This window comes from Protopterus annectens, chromosome 8.part0 (genome assembly GCF_019279795.1).
Source record: "Protopterus annectens isolate FY-2018-M chromosome 8.part0, PAN1.0, whole genome shotgun sequence".
Taxonomy (NCBI): domain Eukaryota; kingdom Metazoa; phylum Chordata; order Ceratodontiformes; family Protopteridae; genus Protopterus; species Protopterus annectens.
Window position 1 is genome coordinate 844584250 of NC_056741.1, and position 18031 is coordinate 844602280.

The window sequence follows — 18031 nt, forward strand, 5'->3', positions numbered from 1 at the left end:
CTTGTGTGCAGCAGACAGCAGTTAGCCGTATTACGTGATTTAAAAAAAACTCTTTTCAGTTGCATAACTTAAGAATGTGCTCAAAAAAGTGATGGCTGTGAAGTCATATTTTATTTTGGATATGAATAAAACGGGTAAAGTCTTAAAGAGACTTTCTTTAGCATCTCCCATTATTTAGAATTTCAGTTTTTTTTTTTCTGCTACACTGAAGGTACAGGTGACAAGTTGTCATATTGAGTTATAGAACTTCTGTTCCCAGATGTGTAAGTATACAGTAAAAGGTCCTACAGATGTGACTGTGTGACTTGTGTTTGTACAGTAAGTGCACAGTAAATGGCCTTATAGATTGGACTGTATGAGTTGTGACAGAATAATCTGTGTGCTTGCTTTAATTACCTCACTAAAATTTGTCTCCTGTAGGATATTTATTTTAGCCTGAAGCTTGCTGTGTTCACTGTTTCATTAATTATGTTTCTGTAACTTTAAATCTGCAGGATCCGCCCTTCAGCCCTTCGCGAAGTATAAAAATGAGTAGCACACAGCAAAGACTAACCCAGTCCGGTAGTAGTACCAGTTCAGGCACACAAGTGGGAGATACAAAGGAAGGTGAGATGCCGGCTACAGAGAAGGACCTCGCTGAAGACGCGCCCTGGAAAAAGATCCAGCAGAATACCTTTACCCGTTGGTGCAATGAGCACCTCAAGTGTGTCCAGAAACGCGTCGGCAACCTGCAAACTGACCTGAGCGATGGGCTGCGGCTCATCGCCCTCCTGGAGGTGTTGAGCCAAAAAAAGATGTATCGCAAGTACAATCAGCGGCCAACCTTTCGACAGATGCAACTGGAAAATGTTTCGGTGGCGCTTGAATTCTTGGAGAAGGAAAATATCAAGCTTGTTTCTATTGGTTAGTGCCATTTAATTCGCTTTTTGGTTGACTTGGACTTTCTTCAGAAAGTGTTTACGCACTTTTGTCTCCCTCCATTTTATTTTTATCATATTTCATAACCATTTTTAAGTTGTGGTCTGCACGCCCCCTTAACTTTGCTCACCATTCTGGATATGTAACTAGACTTGTGTCCAACTTTTACTACAGTTTTATTAGTAGTTTCTTCCCGCCGCTGCCACCAAATTTGTTCGGTCTTTGAGAGGGTGAGCTGTCTAAATTACTGGAATTATAGAACTGTGATACGATTCTTTAAATTTAAGAATGAACACGTACCCTATAAAGCTAAAGAACCACTCTTGTTACAAAGGATTCTGCACAGTAAGCTTGCTTGTGGCATACATTGAGAGTCCCCTCCCTACTTTGTTCCGTGGCTGTAATTAACTTGGTTAACACTTCTAAACTTTTGTTTAGACTTAAAATTTAGGAGTTACTCGTTGTGAAGCTGTAGTATGTATTATAGCGGTCTAAGCGAGCTATTTAACAGCGTCTGATTTTTACATTGGGTATATAACTTTGTGGCCGTGGTTTTTTAGTTCCAAGTCGGGACTGTGGGGAGTCGTCTACAACAGTTTTGGTAGCCTGAACTGGCTAGGTGTGCTTACATGGCTTGTATTGTTTGTACGTAACTTTGGGTGGAGTAGCTCATCTGCCTGTAATGAGAAGCTGTTGGTAGCGATCTTAAGTGTCCAGAAGGAAGCGGTGTGCAGTAATGCCTTTGTGGATTTGGGGAAGTGTGTTAAGATTAGAATGTCTAGTTTAAGTGTTGGCTGAAGTAGGTCAAACTCAGTTGCCCCCCCCCCCCCGATCTCTGTAATTAGGGGAATTAATAGTATTTGTCAGCATTTTAAATACCATTATCCCCACCCCCGGTTTGGACCTGTTTACATAAGCAATTTTCATGTAGGTTTAAATTGTGATGCCCTGACACACTGTATCATATTTCCAGTTTTTCTAAACTTTTCACTTTGGGCTGAGCTATCCTACTGTGAAACAGCAGCAGTATTCGTGTCCTGTTTTAACGGGGCTTTTCTGCATGCTGTAATTTGCAACGAGAGTACTACTGCAGGAGACTGGGACAAATGTTACGATAATGTTGGGACATTTTTAAAACATTAGGGTTTGCAACTTTCCTGTTGCACAGTTTCTTGGTGCTTTCTTGGTGCTGCATTGTAGCTGGAAGTACACTGTTTGTGATGGCTCGAATCTGGGGTTTGTTAGAGGTGCGTCACCCAAGTGGCACAATAGTTTTCGCATGCTATAAAAATGTCTTGTTGAAATGCTTGGCTGCCGTGAGTGTTGTCGTTGAATTCCTGGCTGCAGGAGTTTTAAGAGAAAAAACATAAGGTATTGAAAGCTTCCTGTGGGTCTTCTCAGGCTGCTTTTTGTGAATTTGTATGCCCCACCCTTCATAGTTCAGCTGTTCAAGGCAATGTAATCCTTTGAAAAGGGGAGGGTGTTGAATCTCAAAGCTGACTCAGCCAGTATGTTCTGAAACGTTCTGCTGGAGGATGCACAGCATTTGAGGCTCATAGTTGTAACACGCAGCCTTGCAGTAAAATGTGTGGGGTGGGCTAACCTATTGGAGGAAGACTCTTAATAATATGTGGAAGGATGCTTGAAAGGGGTGGGGACATGTATGCTCCTTTGTTTCCACTTTTTGAAGAGTGGTAGACCAATTAACCATTGTGCAATGTCACTGTGACATGTGGCGGAGTCATACTACTTGACTGGGGAGGAGAAATTCTTCTTCGGGCAAGACTGGGAAGGTACCTAGAGCACATGGGACTGAATGTGGGCTCTGCACTGGCTGGTCTTCATATTAAATACTCAAGCTATCCAACACTGCATTTTTTTTTTCTGATTGGTGGGATATTTTAAAGCAAAGGGATATGTGCACCCCTAGCCCCAATCAAGCTGCATGTAGTTTAGCAAAACAGTATATTATGCTGCATGTTTTTCTTGATGGAACCTTTTATGGTAAAGTCTGCCAGCTGTAGCTGCCTTCACCTTTTATGGGCAGATGTGCCTGTTAGAACTAGTATGCCGACACTAAACTTTTTTTTTTTGTATTCACATCTGTCTTGCTGTATAATATGCTGTCATAGTGGGGTGTGCCCCAATACCAAATTATAGGGGTGATCTGAAAATGTAATCTTCTGCATTGTGTGGTACTTGAATTGGTGAGTGGGATTATTTTTGGCCTTGGTATACGTGTATTGATTTTTGGCACATGGGACTAAGTGTAGTAATGGTGGTGATGGAATAGAATGTAACCTAATTATTTACACCCTGACAGGATTGGTCACACCTAGGCTAGTGGCCCCTTTTCAGGGGAGACTTTATGTGATATTGCATAGTGTGGGAAGTGTTTAGTCAGGGCATTGGGGTAATTCTACTAGTGCTGTGGAATCCACCAGAGCTACCACCAACTCTGGCAGATGGGGATTTGTTTGCCACTACTTGAAGTAGCGGCTGAACGCAGCAGCTATATCTATCCCCCCCCCCCTTAGAGGCTGGTTTTGAATATGTGCTGAGGTTGTCTACAGATATGGAATGTACATATGGTGGTTGCAGCAGACCTGTCAAAAGTAGGGAGAACTCTTGCACAATATATGTATGTGTGTATGTATATATCTATGTTCTGGTACTACCAGTTGTGTTGTAGTTTGTCTTGTATTCTTAAATTTGCTATTGCTAAGCTTTCCCCTTCAAGTTTAATGCATGTAAACTTTATTTTTGTACACCACAGTTTAAAGGGTATCCCCAGGATAAGAACTGCGTTTCCTGGTTTCAATTTAGACATGGGTAAAGATTTGCTTCAATCTAGTAATGTATGACCAAGCACACCTGCATCAACCAAAGTGATATTGTGCTGTAACTGTTCTATTTAGTAACTGGAATTTAGTTTTCCTTGGATGAGTTCACATGCTGATCTCTTACTGTAATATGGAATAGCTGGATGACCCTGTTCAGTTTGCATTTCTCATGAGCTAGAGAACTGCATCACACGCTCGCACATATTCCTTTTTAAAGTTTTTGTGGGCTGTCTAGTTCTGTAGGCTTTAAACTCTGCTATGCTGTAGGTCTCCAGAAGTACATGCACACAACAGTGCTGGGAACCAGAGTGATGGAACTTCAAAGCCCACATGTTGATGCGACATAGCTAGTCTAAGGCTTCACGAGGGTTATTGGGCAACCTGGCCAGAGGTTCCCATGCATGTGCGCAACCTCACACTGAGGTTCTAATGCACTAGAGTACAACCTTGGACTGTAAGGGAACCAGAATTAAGTTGTGACCTGGTGTTAATTATGCATGTTGTAACTTGGTACAGGCTTTCCTGTGGCCAATGAGTGAGTAGGCTGTTCAGTCATTGGTTGGCACATCAGAGACTTATTCGGGTCATGAGTTGGGCCTATTAATATGTGAACAGGCATGGACATTATAAGTGCTGCTTCATACAAAATGAGCACAGCTGTGAGGCTATAAAAGGTCTAAAAGTCCCTACTAAACTACTTGTAAATTGGAAGGGAATGTGGTTAGATAGGAAGAACTCTGGAGTGGGCTGGTGGAAGTTTGATACCTGTGTGTAGGTAGTATGGAAGGGGTGAGTAGGAAGGACTGTATAGAGATGGCAGCATGGTGGGTGGGAGGAACCAACTGATTAGTGAAGTCAGTGACTCGTATGCAGTTGTCTTTCAACAAGGTGTTGCAGGTAATTGCATTTCCCCTTGCCAGCACCTATAGTGGCTTGGTTGCCCATGAAGCTACATGCTTGTTGCTTTCATGGTGCTAAAGCATACATGTGGTCCCTAATGTAATGGATAGCTTTGTCTTTTGGCTTTCCCGGTTAGGGGTTGCCACAGTGGATCACCTGTCCGCTCATGATTGGCAGAGTTTTATGGTGTCTAGTTGCCAGCCTGGCACCCAACCTTCCACTGAAGGCACACACACCTAGGGTCAGTTTAGTGTCCAGTCCACCTACCACATGTCTTTAGTATATGGGAGGAAACCAGAGCATCCAGAGGAAGCCCACACTACCACAGGGAGGACATGCAGACTCCACACAGAAGGCACCCCAGCTGAGGATCGAACCGGAAAACCTCTTGCTGTGCTGAACAAGGAAAAAATTAGGCAGCTGCCTGTCGGGGTGCCAGGATCTGCCACAACACATGCACTCAAGTCACTCCAACAAATATGACTGTCCTTGTCAATCTTTCAGTAAATGACTTACATGAAGAGACCTGGAAGAGCTCTTCTATCATGTGGCCCAGGCAGGTATGACCCTAGCCCTGAGTAGCATCCTGCCTTCGCCCAGAATGATGCCACAGTACAAGGACAAAATTATTTGACTTCAATTGTCTGAACTTCTGGTGCCCTTCTCTGGCAGAAGAATACTGGATCCCCTTTGAAGACCTATTCGACAAACCACAATGCTTTGCTAGAGATGGGTCTGCATCCGTTATCCCTGGGATTCGGGTTACTGGCTAAAGCTCTTGCCACCCCTATAGTGCTTCTTGGGCAAGGTTCAAAGGACAACCACCACCGTAACGGATACAAGCTTGCAAAATCTGAAAGTAATGCTACTAAATGCTTGGTCTAAACCTCAAAATGCACTCTCTTGAGGCACTCCCAAAAATGGAGGACATTGATATCTATCTGTGCAGTAACTGACCTGTCTCAAGGCTCCAAAGAGCACCCCTGCAATACCGGGCTACAACTCTTACCTCACTTTTTTGACCACCAAACCAAGACTCAAACACTAAAGGAGTGTCCATATTCACCAAGGATATTCACACCTCCAGGGTAGTTTCCCAACACAATGCATCTGAAATTCTCCAGGTGCAACTAACACTAGGTAAGACTGCAATCCAAATTGTAGCTTGCTACAGATCCCCCACCAAGCCCCAGGATTCTCACTACACCTTTCTATAAACATACTGGAAAATATTAAGATACAAACACCCTAATACTGGATGATTTCAACTACCCTGCCATTAACTGGGAAAACTATTCTGGTACCAGCACATTTTCCCAACTGTTCTTTGAATTCAGCACATTTTCCCAACTGTTCTTTGAATTTATAAATTCCAACACCCTGGATCAACTAATCCAGGGGCTCCAATATCCTAGACCTGGTCATTACCAACATGGGAGATGCTCCACACCATTGGTCAGGTCTGACCATAATCCATTCACCCTCTGCATCCACATCCCACCCCAGTAAAGAAACCTCAGTTTAAAAAAAAAAAACAAAAAAAAAAAAAAAACTTCATGCTAGTGAAGTCAGAAGTGACAAACTTCATGACACCCATGCAGACAGGAACTGAAAGTTCGATTGCTGAAACCTACACTGAGGCACTGTATGAACACATTCACTCGTGCATGAATCATGCTATCCCAAATAGAACCAGGATGCTCTCTCCCAAAAAGGAAGCCAATCTGGTGGTCCCCTGCCATAAACCTTACAACAAAAGGAAGAAACTGTTGCAGAGAAGAGGAAAATCCCAGGATGCAAAAAACTCCCTTACCAGCCTCTCTAAGTAGCTGAGATCCCTCAAAATCCTCCAAAGCTGGCAATGAAAATAACATCGTCAAAGGAAGGGCAATGCTCAGAGCTACAACAGAATGGCATTAAATATACTGATCCCAAGGATATTGCCACTATCCTGGCAGATTGTGCCAACTTCGCCCTCTTGCCCCCTAAAGGGCCCATCTCAATACCAAAAGATTGCTATGTTCCAGTAATCACAGCCACACAAACCACACTCTCAAGCGAAGAATACAGCATCCAGGGGAACACATCTTATAAACAAAAGATATTAGCAACCTTCAAATACTGGACCCCACCCAGTTTGAGTTTGTGAAGGGCTGATCTCGTTTCCTGAACCGGATTGTCTCCAGAGCTGTGGACGAGGGTAAGGCAGTCCACACAGCCTATCTGGACCTCTCAAAGGCCTTCCAACACCATCCCCACTCTGGAATCATAGATAAACTTACTAAGCTGGGCATAAGTCCCTAAGTCACTCGATGGGTTGCTTACTGACACAACCTAGACTGCAAAAGTAGCTGACTCCAAATCCAGCTCCAGACAAGTAGAGTACCTCTGGGTTCAGTCCTGGGACCACTCTTGTTTGGCATCTACTTCTCTGAAGTACAGGCCAACACTAAGTGACTCTGGAGGACTGCAAACTGGGAGCCATTATTGAATCCCCAAATGATGATATTCTACAAAAGGGCCTTGCAGATGCTTGGTGCCAGAGCCATGGGCTCAAGCTTAATGCCAAGAAATGTAGTAGTCCCCCCCCCCCCTCTGGGGGGGGCATGTATCCACAAATTACCACATAGGTGGCAGTACACTAAACACCCCAAGTGTGATGAAAGACTTGGGGATACAGGTGGGACAGTGGTCTCGCCTTTGATAACCACATCGCCACAACAGTCAGGAAATCTGTGGCGTGCTAAAGGCTTTTCATACAAAAAACGGTCACTGTCCCACTGTACTCATCCCTCATTGTACCAGGTATGGAATACAAAACCCTCTTTGGTATGTACCTAAAGACCTCTGCAACAGCTGGAAAGGCCACAGAATACCTCCCTAAAAATTACAGGCCTAAAGCAGATGCCCTATGCTGACAGTCTAAAAAAAAAGCTCCAGCTATACTGTGGCATATTGTCTACTCTGAGGTGATATCTGCCTAACATACAAGGCCATGTCCAACTCTGCTGTTATGCTCCACTTAAAGAAATACCAATCCCTCAGAGCCTTGCGCTCCAGGGATCTAAACCTTGTTCATCACAATGAACAAAACATGCTGGAGGTCTAGTCTCCTGACCCAGAGACTCCCCATACTCTGGAATTGACTGCCCATACATGTCGAGCAGAGAGTGCCTCCTTGGCCCTCTTCAAAAGGAACCTTGATTGGATGGGAGATGGGGAATTCACTAAATATTGTGGGAAGAAATATCCAGGGAATTATGCTGAGGCTTGTATCAGCCCTAGGGCAGAGAGCATAGTATCAACCTATGAACCCAACCGTGGTTCCAGTGCCTTTGTCAAGTAGAGCAACTGGAGTTATCCCTGAGTGAATTTTCTATTTCCATCCACTCAAAGACTTCTCGAGTGTCAGTGAGCTGCTCTGCTTGACATGTATGGGAAGTCTATTCCATAGCATGGGCAGTCTCTAGGTTATGAATCTGTCCCTCCAGTATGTTCCGTTTGTATTAGAGGTTGGTCTCTAGAGGGTGTGTTGCGGAGGGATTGGGATTTCTGGGTCAGAGATGGCTTTTAAGTCTAGCAGAGATCACCTCAAGTAGGCTATATGAAACAATAGTTGGGAGTTTTTGAGTCCTTCCATATAGGACAAGAAGGCCTAGGATCCTCCGAGGTACTTTTCCGGCCTCTTCAGTTGCAGGTGTCTAGTGAGGTACATGCCAAATGGGACATTGTGCTTGATTGGCCTAATGAGGGAAGAGTAGAGGGAGACTGACCTCTCCTCTTCCTGGATGCAAAACCCTTAGTAATGAAGATGGCCACTGTGGTCAGTCTTGTGTGGCACGTGGTGATCCAAGAGGTTGCTGACTTCTTCACTGAATGCAGAAGGTGTAAGCAATTTGGGGTACCACCTTCAATGTGGTAATTCATGGCAACTGGGTTTTCCCAAAGGGGATAACCAAATACTTTTTGTTTAGCTTAAGGCCACAGTTATGACACAATCATTCTTGGTGAGGCCATTCTGTAAGGGATCAACATCACTTGGAGTTGGGAATAGCTCCCAACTTGCAATCTTCTGTGAACTTTCAGCCAGAGTCCCTTTGCTTTGGCCTGGACTTCAGCAAGTAGATACCACAGGTGACTACCCAGGACCAAGCCCTGTGGGACTCCACTCGTGACTAGTCAGTAGGCCGACTTGGTGTCTGCTACTTTCACACGTCTGTAAACCACTTTGCAACCCACCTAGTGATAGGGATTTATGCCTAGCTTGGTGAGTTCTGATTCCTGAGTGGGGAATGGTATCAAAAGGCCTTGGCCAGATCAAGGTAGGCTGTATGAACCACTTTGCCTTCATCCACAGCTCTGGTGACTGACTCTGAAGTCAACCAAGTTGAGCAGGCATCTACCCTTCACAAAACCAAAATGTTTGGAAACTCCCTATATCCTTGTTTATTGGGTCCATGGTGATGGGTTCCATAGCTTTGCATGTCTAGTCAGGCTAATGGGGCAGTACTTCCCAGGGTCTCTAGTCCCTCCTTTTGTAGAGAGGGATGACTGTAGCAGTTGTGCCATTTAGTAGGGACAAAGCCTGAGGTGAGGCTGTGATGAACAGGCACACGGGTGAGGTGCCAGTTCAGTCTGTAGTTCATGTAGAACACAGCAAAGGGATATTGTCAGGTCCCATAAAAGCTGTATTCTTGGCCTTGGACAGTGCTGTTTAAACCTGTGCAGCAGTAATACTGAGTGCCTGACAATCTACTGGTATTGTGATTGGTCCTTTAGGGGAGGTTGGCACTGAATCTCTGCCAGTATACTGGCAATATCTGTTGGCTCTGTATAGGAGGTACCATTGTGCACTAGCTCAGAGCAAATCTGGGTATTGCTGTGGAGATTCTTTTCATAACTATAGAAGGCCTTATGGTTGTCTCTCCTGTCTGCTGCAGTTCTGTTCATAGTTAGCTTTAGAGGATTTGATGAGGGATCTCATCTCTTTGAGGCTGATAAGGGAGTTTTTCCAATCTTGGGACTTCACGTGTTATTCCACATCAGTTTCCTCCTCCTCTTGTAGAGTTTGACAGGGGACCACCAGATTGGCTTCCTCTTTTTCCATGCATTTGTGTGTTCGTACAGTGCATTGGTGTATGATTCAGCAGTCTTTGCAACTATTCTCAGTTTGCATGGGTGCTGTGTAATTGGCCACCTCTAGGAGCCCAGCGTTAGCTGCTGGTTTCCTTTTGCAGGGGAGGGATGTGAATTGAGTGGCTTAGTTTGTGGTCTGATCTAACCAGGGAGGTGCTGACTATTGGTGTAGAGCAGCAATCTCTCATGTATGAGTTGGGTTGGACCATCCTATTCTCCAGGGTGCTTGGGAACTTGGACTGTGGTTGGGGACCTGTAGCAGGCCATGACCTGAATTGCTGTCTTACCCAGTGTTGGCTGCACCTGAATCTCTGATGCATTATGTTGGGCTACCCGTCGGTGTGCGTATCTTTTATGAATATGGAAACTCCACCGCCTTTGGAGCTTTGGTCCAAATTGTAGGGCCGAAGGTGTGGAAAGAGTTTATAGCCTAGTAGTGTAGGGGTGCTTTCTACTGCCACGAACCAGGTCTCTGTTGCAGCACATGTATGTTCTCCATTTTTAAGGAGTGCTTCAAGTGAGTGCATTTTGAGAGTTGGACTTCTAGCGTTGAGCAACATGACCCTCAAGACTGCATTTGTTTGTGGCTGTTATGGTGGTAATTTAACACCACCTAAAAAAAATAAAAAATTGGCCAGTATCTGTCAGCCCCAGGGGTGACAGATGCAGGCCATCTCTGGCAAAGCATCTAGGTATGTCAATTATGTCATCCCAGGCAGACTGGTATCTGGTACTGCACAGCACCTGATGGTTATAGAAGTCCTTCAAGCTGCTACTGTGGTAGCTATGCAAATTATGCTTATGACCACTACACACTCTGGGTTCCATTGTAGCTATCCCCATGCTGTGGCATATGACCTCAAGGCATTGGTGAGGCATTCTTGCCCATCTGCCAATGTATTCTTTGGTAGATGCCTGAAGGGATGGCTACTTGAACACATTCTTGTTGTCCGGGGGGTGTTGTGCTGTCCTAAGTTAATGCTGTGATTTGCACATGTCTACAAGCTTTTGTGTTTAGACATTCAGATAGCATTTTACCTCTCCAAATAGAGGTAAAGTGCTGCCAGGTACTCTGGCAAGGAGGAACCTGGCTGTAAAATCTGACTCAAACAAGGAGAGTTTGAGCTGCCTGGCCCTATGGGACCGAGGGACCAAGGGATTGAGCCCTTATTGCAGCCCTAGAAAAGTTGCAGAGCCAGGCAGAGGGGTGGATGAAACACTCGTATGTTCCTCGATTCTAGGCAGTCATAGCTGTGGGGTAGAAGGGAGACTAGCCTTGTAGCACTCTAATCTTCATGGGTGTTCATTTGATTTACTTTTTCATGGTAGCCAAAAATAACCATGGCCCCAGGCACAAATGATGGCCAAAATAACTGTGGCCCCAGTCAGGCAATCTAAGTTGGTGTTCAGAGCTCTCAAACCAGAAGCATTGGGGTATGCTTCTAAATCCTGAAATCCAGTCTGATGCTGTGAGCAGTTTTTGCAGCCTTCATTTAAACCAGGCCTGGCCCCAGTACCCAAAGTCCAGTAAGTACTTGGTCTTAGGGTTGGTACAAAAAGCCTGTTTCTCTTGACTAGAGGGCTGCCCTTTAAGATTGTTTATTGCACTTTCCAAAAGGTTGGTCTCACAAATGCCATTAACTTGTGCAGAACTTTTTTTTAATTTTCCCCTCACAGCATATTGTACCCTTGATGTTAATTGTCCACATCCTGAAGAACCCTTTATCTCACCACTGCAGTGGCTTGGGGGGGGGGGGACTAGTCTTGCTCAACACGTTTTCTTTACTCAGCAAACTATTTAACACCTAAACTGACAAAGTTTAGTGCCCCTGGTGCTTTGCTGGGTCTTTATCTCTGAGTGTTAATCCTGCAATACAGTTAGCATTTGCTGTCTTATCCCTGAGGTAGTATGGCTTCATTGCACCCCCCCACCACTTCCCTGTAGTGCCCCCCCCCATTGTGGTGCAGTCTCACTAGGTGACTGTACACTGTAGGTGGCTTTAAAGATTCTGAAGATGTCTATCCCTTATACCAGCTGACATAGCTGCCAAGATGCATCCTGTGAGCACTCCTGTGAAGTACTAGTTTAGAAGTTCCAGAGTAGACTACAGCACAGAATATTGCTCCTGTGGCTTTGCCCTTGGCACCTCACACAAATGCAGCCTGCAGTTCTGGAAATTTTTTGATTTGAGCAAGGAAGCATGTGTTGCATAACTTGATTGGCTTCTAAATGAGTTGCACCATGTGTGACTGGGACACGTGACTTTGAGTCTTAAAACCTGCATGACTCAAACGACATTACAGGACTGGTGCAAGTTTTTAGTTAACTTGCATTAGACTGCAGTACTCTTGCCTACATGTGATCCAGAGCAGGTCAACTTGGCCAGCCAATTTCCTAAACTAAGCTGTTTGAGCAGTGCAGGGTCATGATTGTGTACCTTCATGGCCAAATTAAGGATTGGAGAGTCTGCCTTCTATTAATAGTAAGGCCACTTACACATGTATGTATTCAGACACTTTGCCTTTGAAGGATTTTCTACAGCATTAATGCCTCCCTAACATGGTGAAATTTGCCTCTGAAGTGTCCACAGATTTAAAGGTAGCAGGAAATTGCTAAACTTGTCAGGGTTCATGTAGGATAGTGCTGTATGGATATTGCAGGCAGAGCTAGCTACAGAAGCGGATGCCTTTGGGTAGGGCACTTTATAGTGTCTTTGCTCTTACTGCAGCTGATGGGGAAGTTGTTGTCCCACCCCAAACTTGTTTGAATCTCTCAGTACATGTCGATTGTATGGGTCCAAGTCCAGCTGTATGGGTCCAAGTCCAGCTGTATGGGTCCAAGTCCAGCTGTATGGGTCCAAGTCCAGCTGTATGGGTCCAAGTCCAGCTGTATGGGTCCAAGTCCAGCTGTATGGGTCCAAGTCCAGCTGTATGGGTCCAAGTCCAGCTGTATGGGTCCAAGTCCAGCTGTATGGGTCCAAGTCCAGCTGTATGCTTTAAGAACAGTTGGCCAACTAGATCCTGTTTTCATATATATCAAGCCCATCCCATACTTGCTAGAGTCTCCTAGCTTTGGTGTTCACTCTTCTTATTCTACGTTCTAATTGAAATGTTGTATTGCCTGCCTTGATGGTAACACTTTGCAATTAAGTGCAACAGCTCCCCGACCAGAAAGGGCTTATCTTTTTATGTAGACTTCACATTCCACATGCCAAAGCTATACACAAATCTTCCTGCCTCCTCACTAAAGGCAGGATATGATGCCAGTCATATCATTTTCACTTTATTGTGAAATGCAGGGGACTCATGTCACCATGCAGACATCTGTTTAATGGTTCAAATGTTTGAGCCAGGTTTAATGGTTCAAATGTTTGAGCCAAGTTGATGGTTAAATAGTTGGCATCTGAGGAAGCCACTACTGACGTTCTTCCTCAGTGGCAGACCTGGCCATGTGCTCATGAGGCTGCATATCTACAGATTCCATCTTGGCAGGGAGGTCAGTGAGTAGGACAAAAAATGAAGCTCACTAGAATCAATGAAATTTACAAAACTGTATTTGAGGGAGTGTGGTGTGCATTTCTGTATAGTACAAAATGGATTTCTACTTCAATTATAGATCTGTTGCATGCTGAACTTCATACGTTCTAAGCATGTAAACAGAACAAGTTATGCCTGTTGCCATTAGTTTGTGGCTTTTTCAGGTAGGGGTCCTGTCACTTGTATTTGAGGACATGGATGCGAATCTGAGAACTATATTTGGTATAGTTAGTACCACGAGTAGAAACCGTTTTTGTGAAGAGCCAACATTTTACTACAGTCAGTGACTATGCCTTTCAGTGATAAGTTTAGCCTGAGTTACTTTGTTCCTTTATTTCCCCATGACTAGGGTCAAATTACCTTTATTTTTATAATTTTCCTTAGTTTTAAAGAATCAAATGAAGTCTACAGTGTCATGCGACTTCAGTGAACACAAGCTGATGGGATATAAATCGCAGCGTTTGCCTTTTTTTTTTTTTTTTAGGCATATGTACTAAGTTTGGGAGTTCAAACTTGTAAACAGTTTTGCTTTTTTAATATATGAATTGTTTAGGCTGAGATTAACAGTGGCTTGCTAAAGTTAAGAACTCTTCGTATACAGACTTTTTGTGGGAAAGTGGCACTACAAGTATGCCTTTGGGGGAAAAAGTTAAATAAGTTGTGTCCCCTCTGAGGGTGACAAATGAAACCTCGTAGAAATTGCCTGAAACTGATGTAAGATATTGGTTATGTTCATGTGATCAGTTATCCACATTTTAAATTGTGAAAGTGGAATGTTTTTTGAAACTGGAAGAAGCGTGTTCAGTGTGTAGCTGTAAATTTGGACTGGGGTGCAACAAATGACATCCATGTTGCTTGCACAATGGCTTTGCAAGTTTCTCCCTTTGCAATAAAGGTGGTTGTTTAATGCTGCAGGATAACCATTTGAGCTTCTGATGCTAATAATCAGTAAACCATTATGTAACCATGAATGAAAACAAGGCTGTCTGCATTTGACTATGCCAACTTAGTTTTTCCAGCTCCAAGGGTCACCAGTTAACATTTACTTAATGTTGGGTAACATACAAGTGGTTCACTCTTGGAAGCCCCCCCCCCCCTCAATGGGAGAGTGGCCCAAACTATGGGTTTAGGGCAGTAAAATGGAAGTGCTTTAGTAACCTAGATCACTTTGAGGAATGTAATTTGTTGGTATGCTCCATAAAGTTGGAAATATGTCTTGGATTGCTGTCCTGAAGAGCACTGGGGAAAAACTGTGTACTTAATAAATCAGTGAGTAAGTTGTGAATCATGACTAAAGTCTAAATGACTCCAAGCTTGTAATGGACTTTATTCAGTGTGGCTTTGTAGGACAGAAGCAGGGACTTTATAGATGAGATTAATATTCTGATATGGTCTGCATGGAGTTGTGATGCAAGCTTGTTTATGTAGGCAAGAAAATTAAGCCAGAAAGGTGTTGAGTGGAGCTCCGTTACATGGAGCAATCTTTAAAGGTTTTTAGTAAAAGGGGGTAGTAAGGGATACCATCTACTGACTGAGGGTTTTTAAAAGCTGGTGGGAAGCATCAAATGTGAGGTAATGCAGTTGAAGTGTTTTAACATTATGGAAATCCTGTTGGACTAGGTTGCATTTAGATGAATGAAATCAAATCTGTCTGTACAAAATCAGTTTTGGTAAGCTTCATAAATTCGTACTAGGCTAACTGCCTTTGCGAGACATTTTAAGCCTAGCCAGTTATCCCTTGTGAGACTCAAAGCCCTGCACCTTGTGTTTGTAAGGCAAACACCTCGACTATTGAGCCACCCTCCCAACCCCTAGAGAAGGAATATTGTGTAGTTTGAAATGCCGAACAGCTTTAGATTCTAGTATGAGCTGCTAAGTTGGAATTCTTGTTTTGATGGTCCTAGTTGGCACTTATAAATGCTGTGTACAGACACCACACTGGAGAGTGAATCGTTCTTGTAAGCTGCTAGCACATTGGTTTGGATATGGTCTTCTAACTGAACAAGATCAAAGGGTCCAGAACAAACTTCTGGCAAAGTATCTTCATCATTGTATCAATCAACATTTTGCCATGTCCTAAACCAACATGGCTGAAAGATGCATTTGCGGAGTTGCATCTACGTGTCGGTCCAACCCAAAGCTTAAATTCTGGAACATACAGGTTTATATGCAGTGTATACAGATTTTGCTGAAGGGTTAAAAAAAAAAAAACGCACTTGATGCAGCAGTACTAAAAGTACAAAAAAATCCAAAGCCTTCTGTGGGGGAGGTGAGATCCTGAAGCTATCCCTTTCTTGGTAGGCTGCAGACTGAGTGGGAGGGTGTAGTTTTGTCCGAAGGAGCACTCCTTCATGGAGATCTTCCAAAGATGCAAACTTTTGCCCTAAAAGTCAACCTGCTTTCTTTGACCGTACTATGACAAGGTCCATAATGCCCCAGACTAATCTAGGTACTGCATAGCTTAAGCTAAGAAACAAAAGGGCTGGAATCAAAGGGCACAAGTAATGCAACTAGTATAGATGTAATTTAAAATGCACATGTACATATAATTTGTGTATGAAACAAATTACTTTACATTCAATTTGTATTGAAAGCATAATACAAAACAAAAGCCTGTAATACTAGGGAGAGGGAATCTATTGGAAGGGTATAGGTACTATGAAACTTTAGAATTAAGTGACTCCTGCATGAGCTAGTTGGTGAAATTATTGGACTTTATAGATTTTTAAGCAGGTTTGTCTCCACAATTTGGAAGATAGTGGAGTAGTGAAGAGGGCAGGGGTTGTATAGAATTGTTGGAAGTTTGGTACATACTTGTAGTTCTAACCAGCCGAACACCTAATAAAGAGTATCATCTTTGGCAGGTTGGAGCAAATTGTTCTGATCTACTTTAGATGCCAAATTCGCCTTTTTTCTAGAGGGTCTTAAACTTGACTGGCTTGGTCTGAAGATGTAAGCAGTATACCCAGCACTTGCAAGTGATCACAGCTTGGTACCACTAAATAAATGGAAGGAACTTCTCAAGCCTTCTGTGGACAAGTCAAAACTACAGGCTTCTTTGGAGTCTTAAATGTAACCTTTGTCAAGCTGGTGGAGAAGCACTTTTTTCATGGCATCCTGGTTGCACTACTTCAAAAATATGCAAAAAATGGTAAATTACTGAGGCTACACTGCAACTGTGATCCAGCTATCTAGTGAGCAGAGCATGTAGAAATCTTAAGACACAAGATGGCTTGCTTTGCCCGGGTAACTTGCAGGTAGCTGTTTAATGCTGAGATCTCACAGCAGAGCAAACTACCATGGCAGAGGCTGAGGGAGCTTAAAGTACATGTGCACTGTTCAGTGTGTTATGGACTGTTTGGTTTCTTAGCATCTAGAGCCCACTTTTACAATCCCACTTGCCCATGTGCCCTTGGTTTCAGTCTTGCTGGATGAAGTATTGTAATGGTTTTGGATGTTTACTTAACTTGGACTGCAGTGCTTTCAAGAATTTCAGTAGCTTCTACACATAGGAAAACCTAGGTGGCTGCCTAGGGTGCAGCTGTAGCAAGGGTACATTTGTCAGTGTATTTGTAAGTAGACCAGGATGGGGGCACCAGGTGGTGTGGTGGGGGGTGCCATGGAGCCCTTTTGCCTAGGCCACTTCTACTTCTACTAATCCATGACTTGCTGTGAGTTCTTGCTAGTGGTTTTGCGCACAAACATTAGGCTTTCACAGTTCTGTATTTGTTGGTGAGGTGTTATGTGCATCCATGTCCATCCCAGTGAGAATTTGTTGCATATCCCTGCCTTCATGGTTGCTTGACTTTGACATTTTCATTTGCTCTCTCCAAAGGTCCAGAGTTGCACTCCTTCTGCATTATGGTTGTACATTGCCTGCGTAGGTTAGGGGCCATTCCAATGGTTTGGTGCACATGCACTGTAACATGTGCTTAAGTTGACTGAATTATGGCAAGTGGGATATAATGTTGTACTAGGAATATCAGGAGGACTGGTCCAAGTTATGGACTTGTGCGGTTAGGCTTTGGACCTGGCAGCTGTCTGCATTGTGTATATGACTAGTCTGATGGCAGAGGCAAGATGTCAGTCTGACCCTGGTAACAGTTTAGCAGTGGACTTTTCAGGTGGTGGCTAGTGCAAAGTTGTGGCTGGAAGGTGTTGCTGCCTGTATGACCTAGTGTAATGGGTAGAACATGTCTGACCCCACAAAATTGGTTCCGCCTGACTCCTTTAAGTCTACTCATAGGACTTAATAGCCCTACACAGCAGGAGAACTGCCAGATCAGTGCTTGGTTGTAATGAAACTCTACATTGCGTGCAGTGTAATCAGTTTCATGAGCACTCTGCAAATAACATCTTGAATTTAACTATGCTGAAAGCTTGATGGCAAAATGGTTATGCTAATACCTGGATATGATTTCCATGGAAATTTAAGTTGTGAAGTGGCATGGGGTTTTGTGTTATCAGCCTGGGGAGTAACTGAGCTAGCCCCCCCCCCCTAAGTTGGGAAGATTTGTGCCTCTGTTTGCAGTCCAGTCTAAAGGACTGCACACCTCAGGAGTGCAGCTCTCTTGCTGTGCTGCAGTGTTTTCCTGGAAAATCTACCTGGTGTGAGAATCCAGAAACTTAAGGAGAGTAGTCTACTTGCTGAACTAAGACTGCACCTTGAAGGGACATCATTCAGGAGGCATCCAAGA

General features: G+C 43.8%; 1 protein-coding gene across 8 annotated transcripts in view; it reads left to right on the plus strand.

The window, feature by feature from the left end:
* FLNA (filamin A) overlaps positions 1 to 18031 on the plus strand; it is a 1106834-nt gene that overhangs the window by 276689 nt on the left and 812114 nt on the right. For all 8 annotated transcript variants that reach the window (XM_044080337.1, XM_044080332.1, XM_044080334.1 and 5 more), the window contains one exon: positions 495 to 903. In XM_044080337.1, coding sequence (XP_043936272.1) covers positions 528 to 903 — 376 coding nt within the window. In that variant the 5' untranslated portion in view covers positions 495 to 527. The remainder of the gene's footprint in view (positions 1 to 494; positions 904 to 18031) is intronic.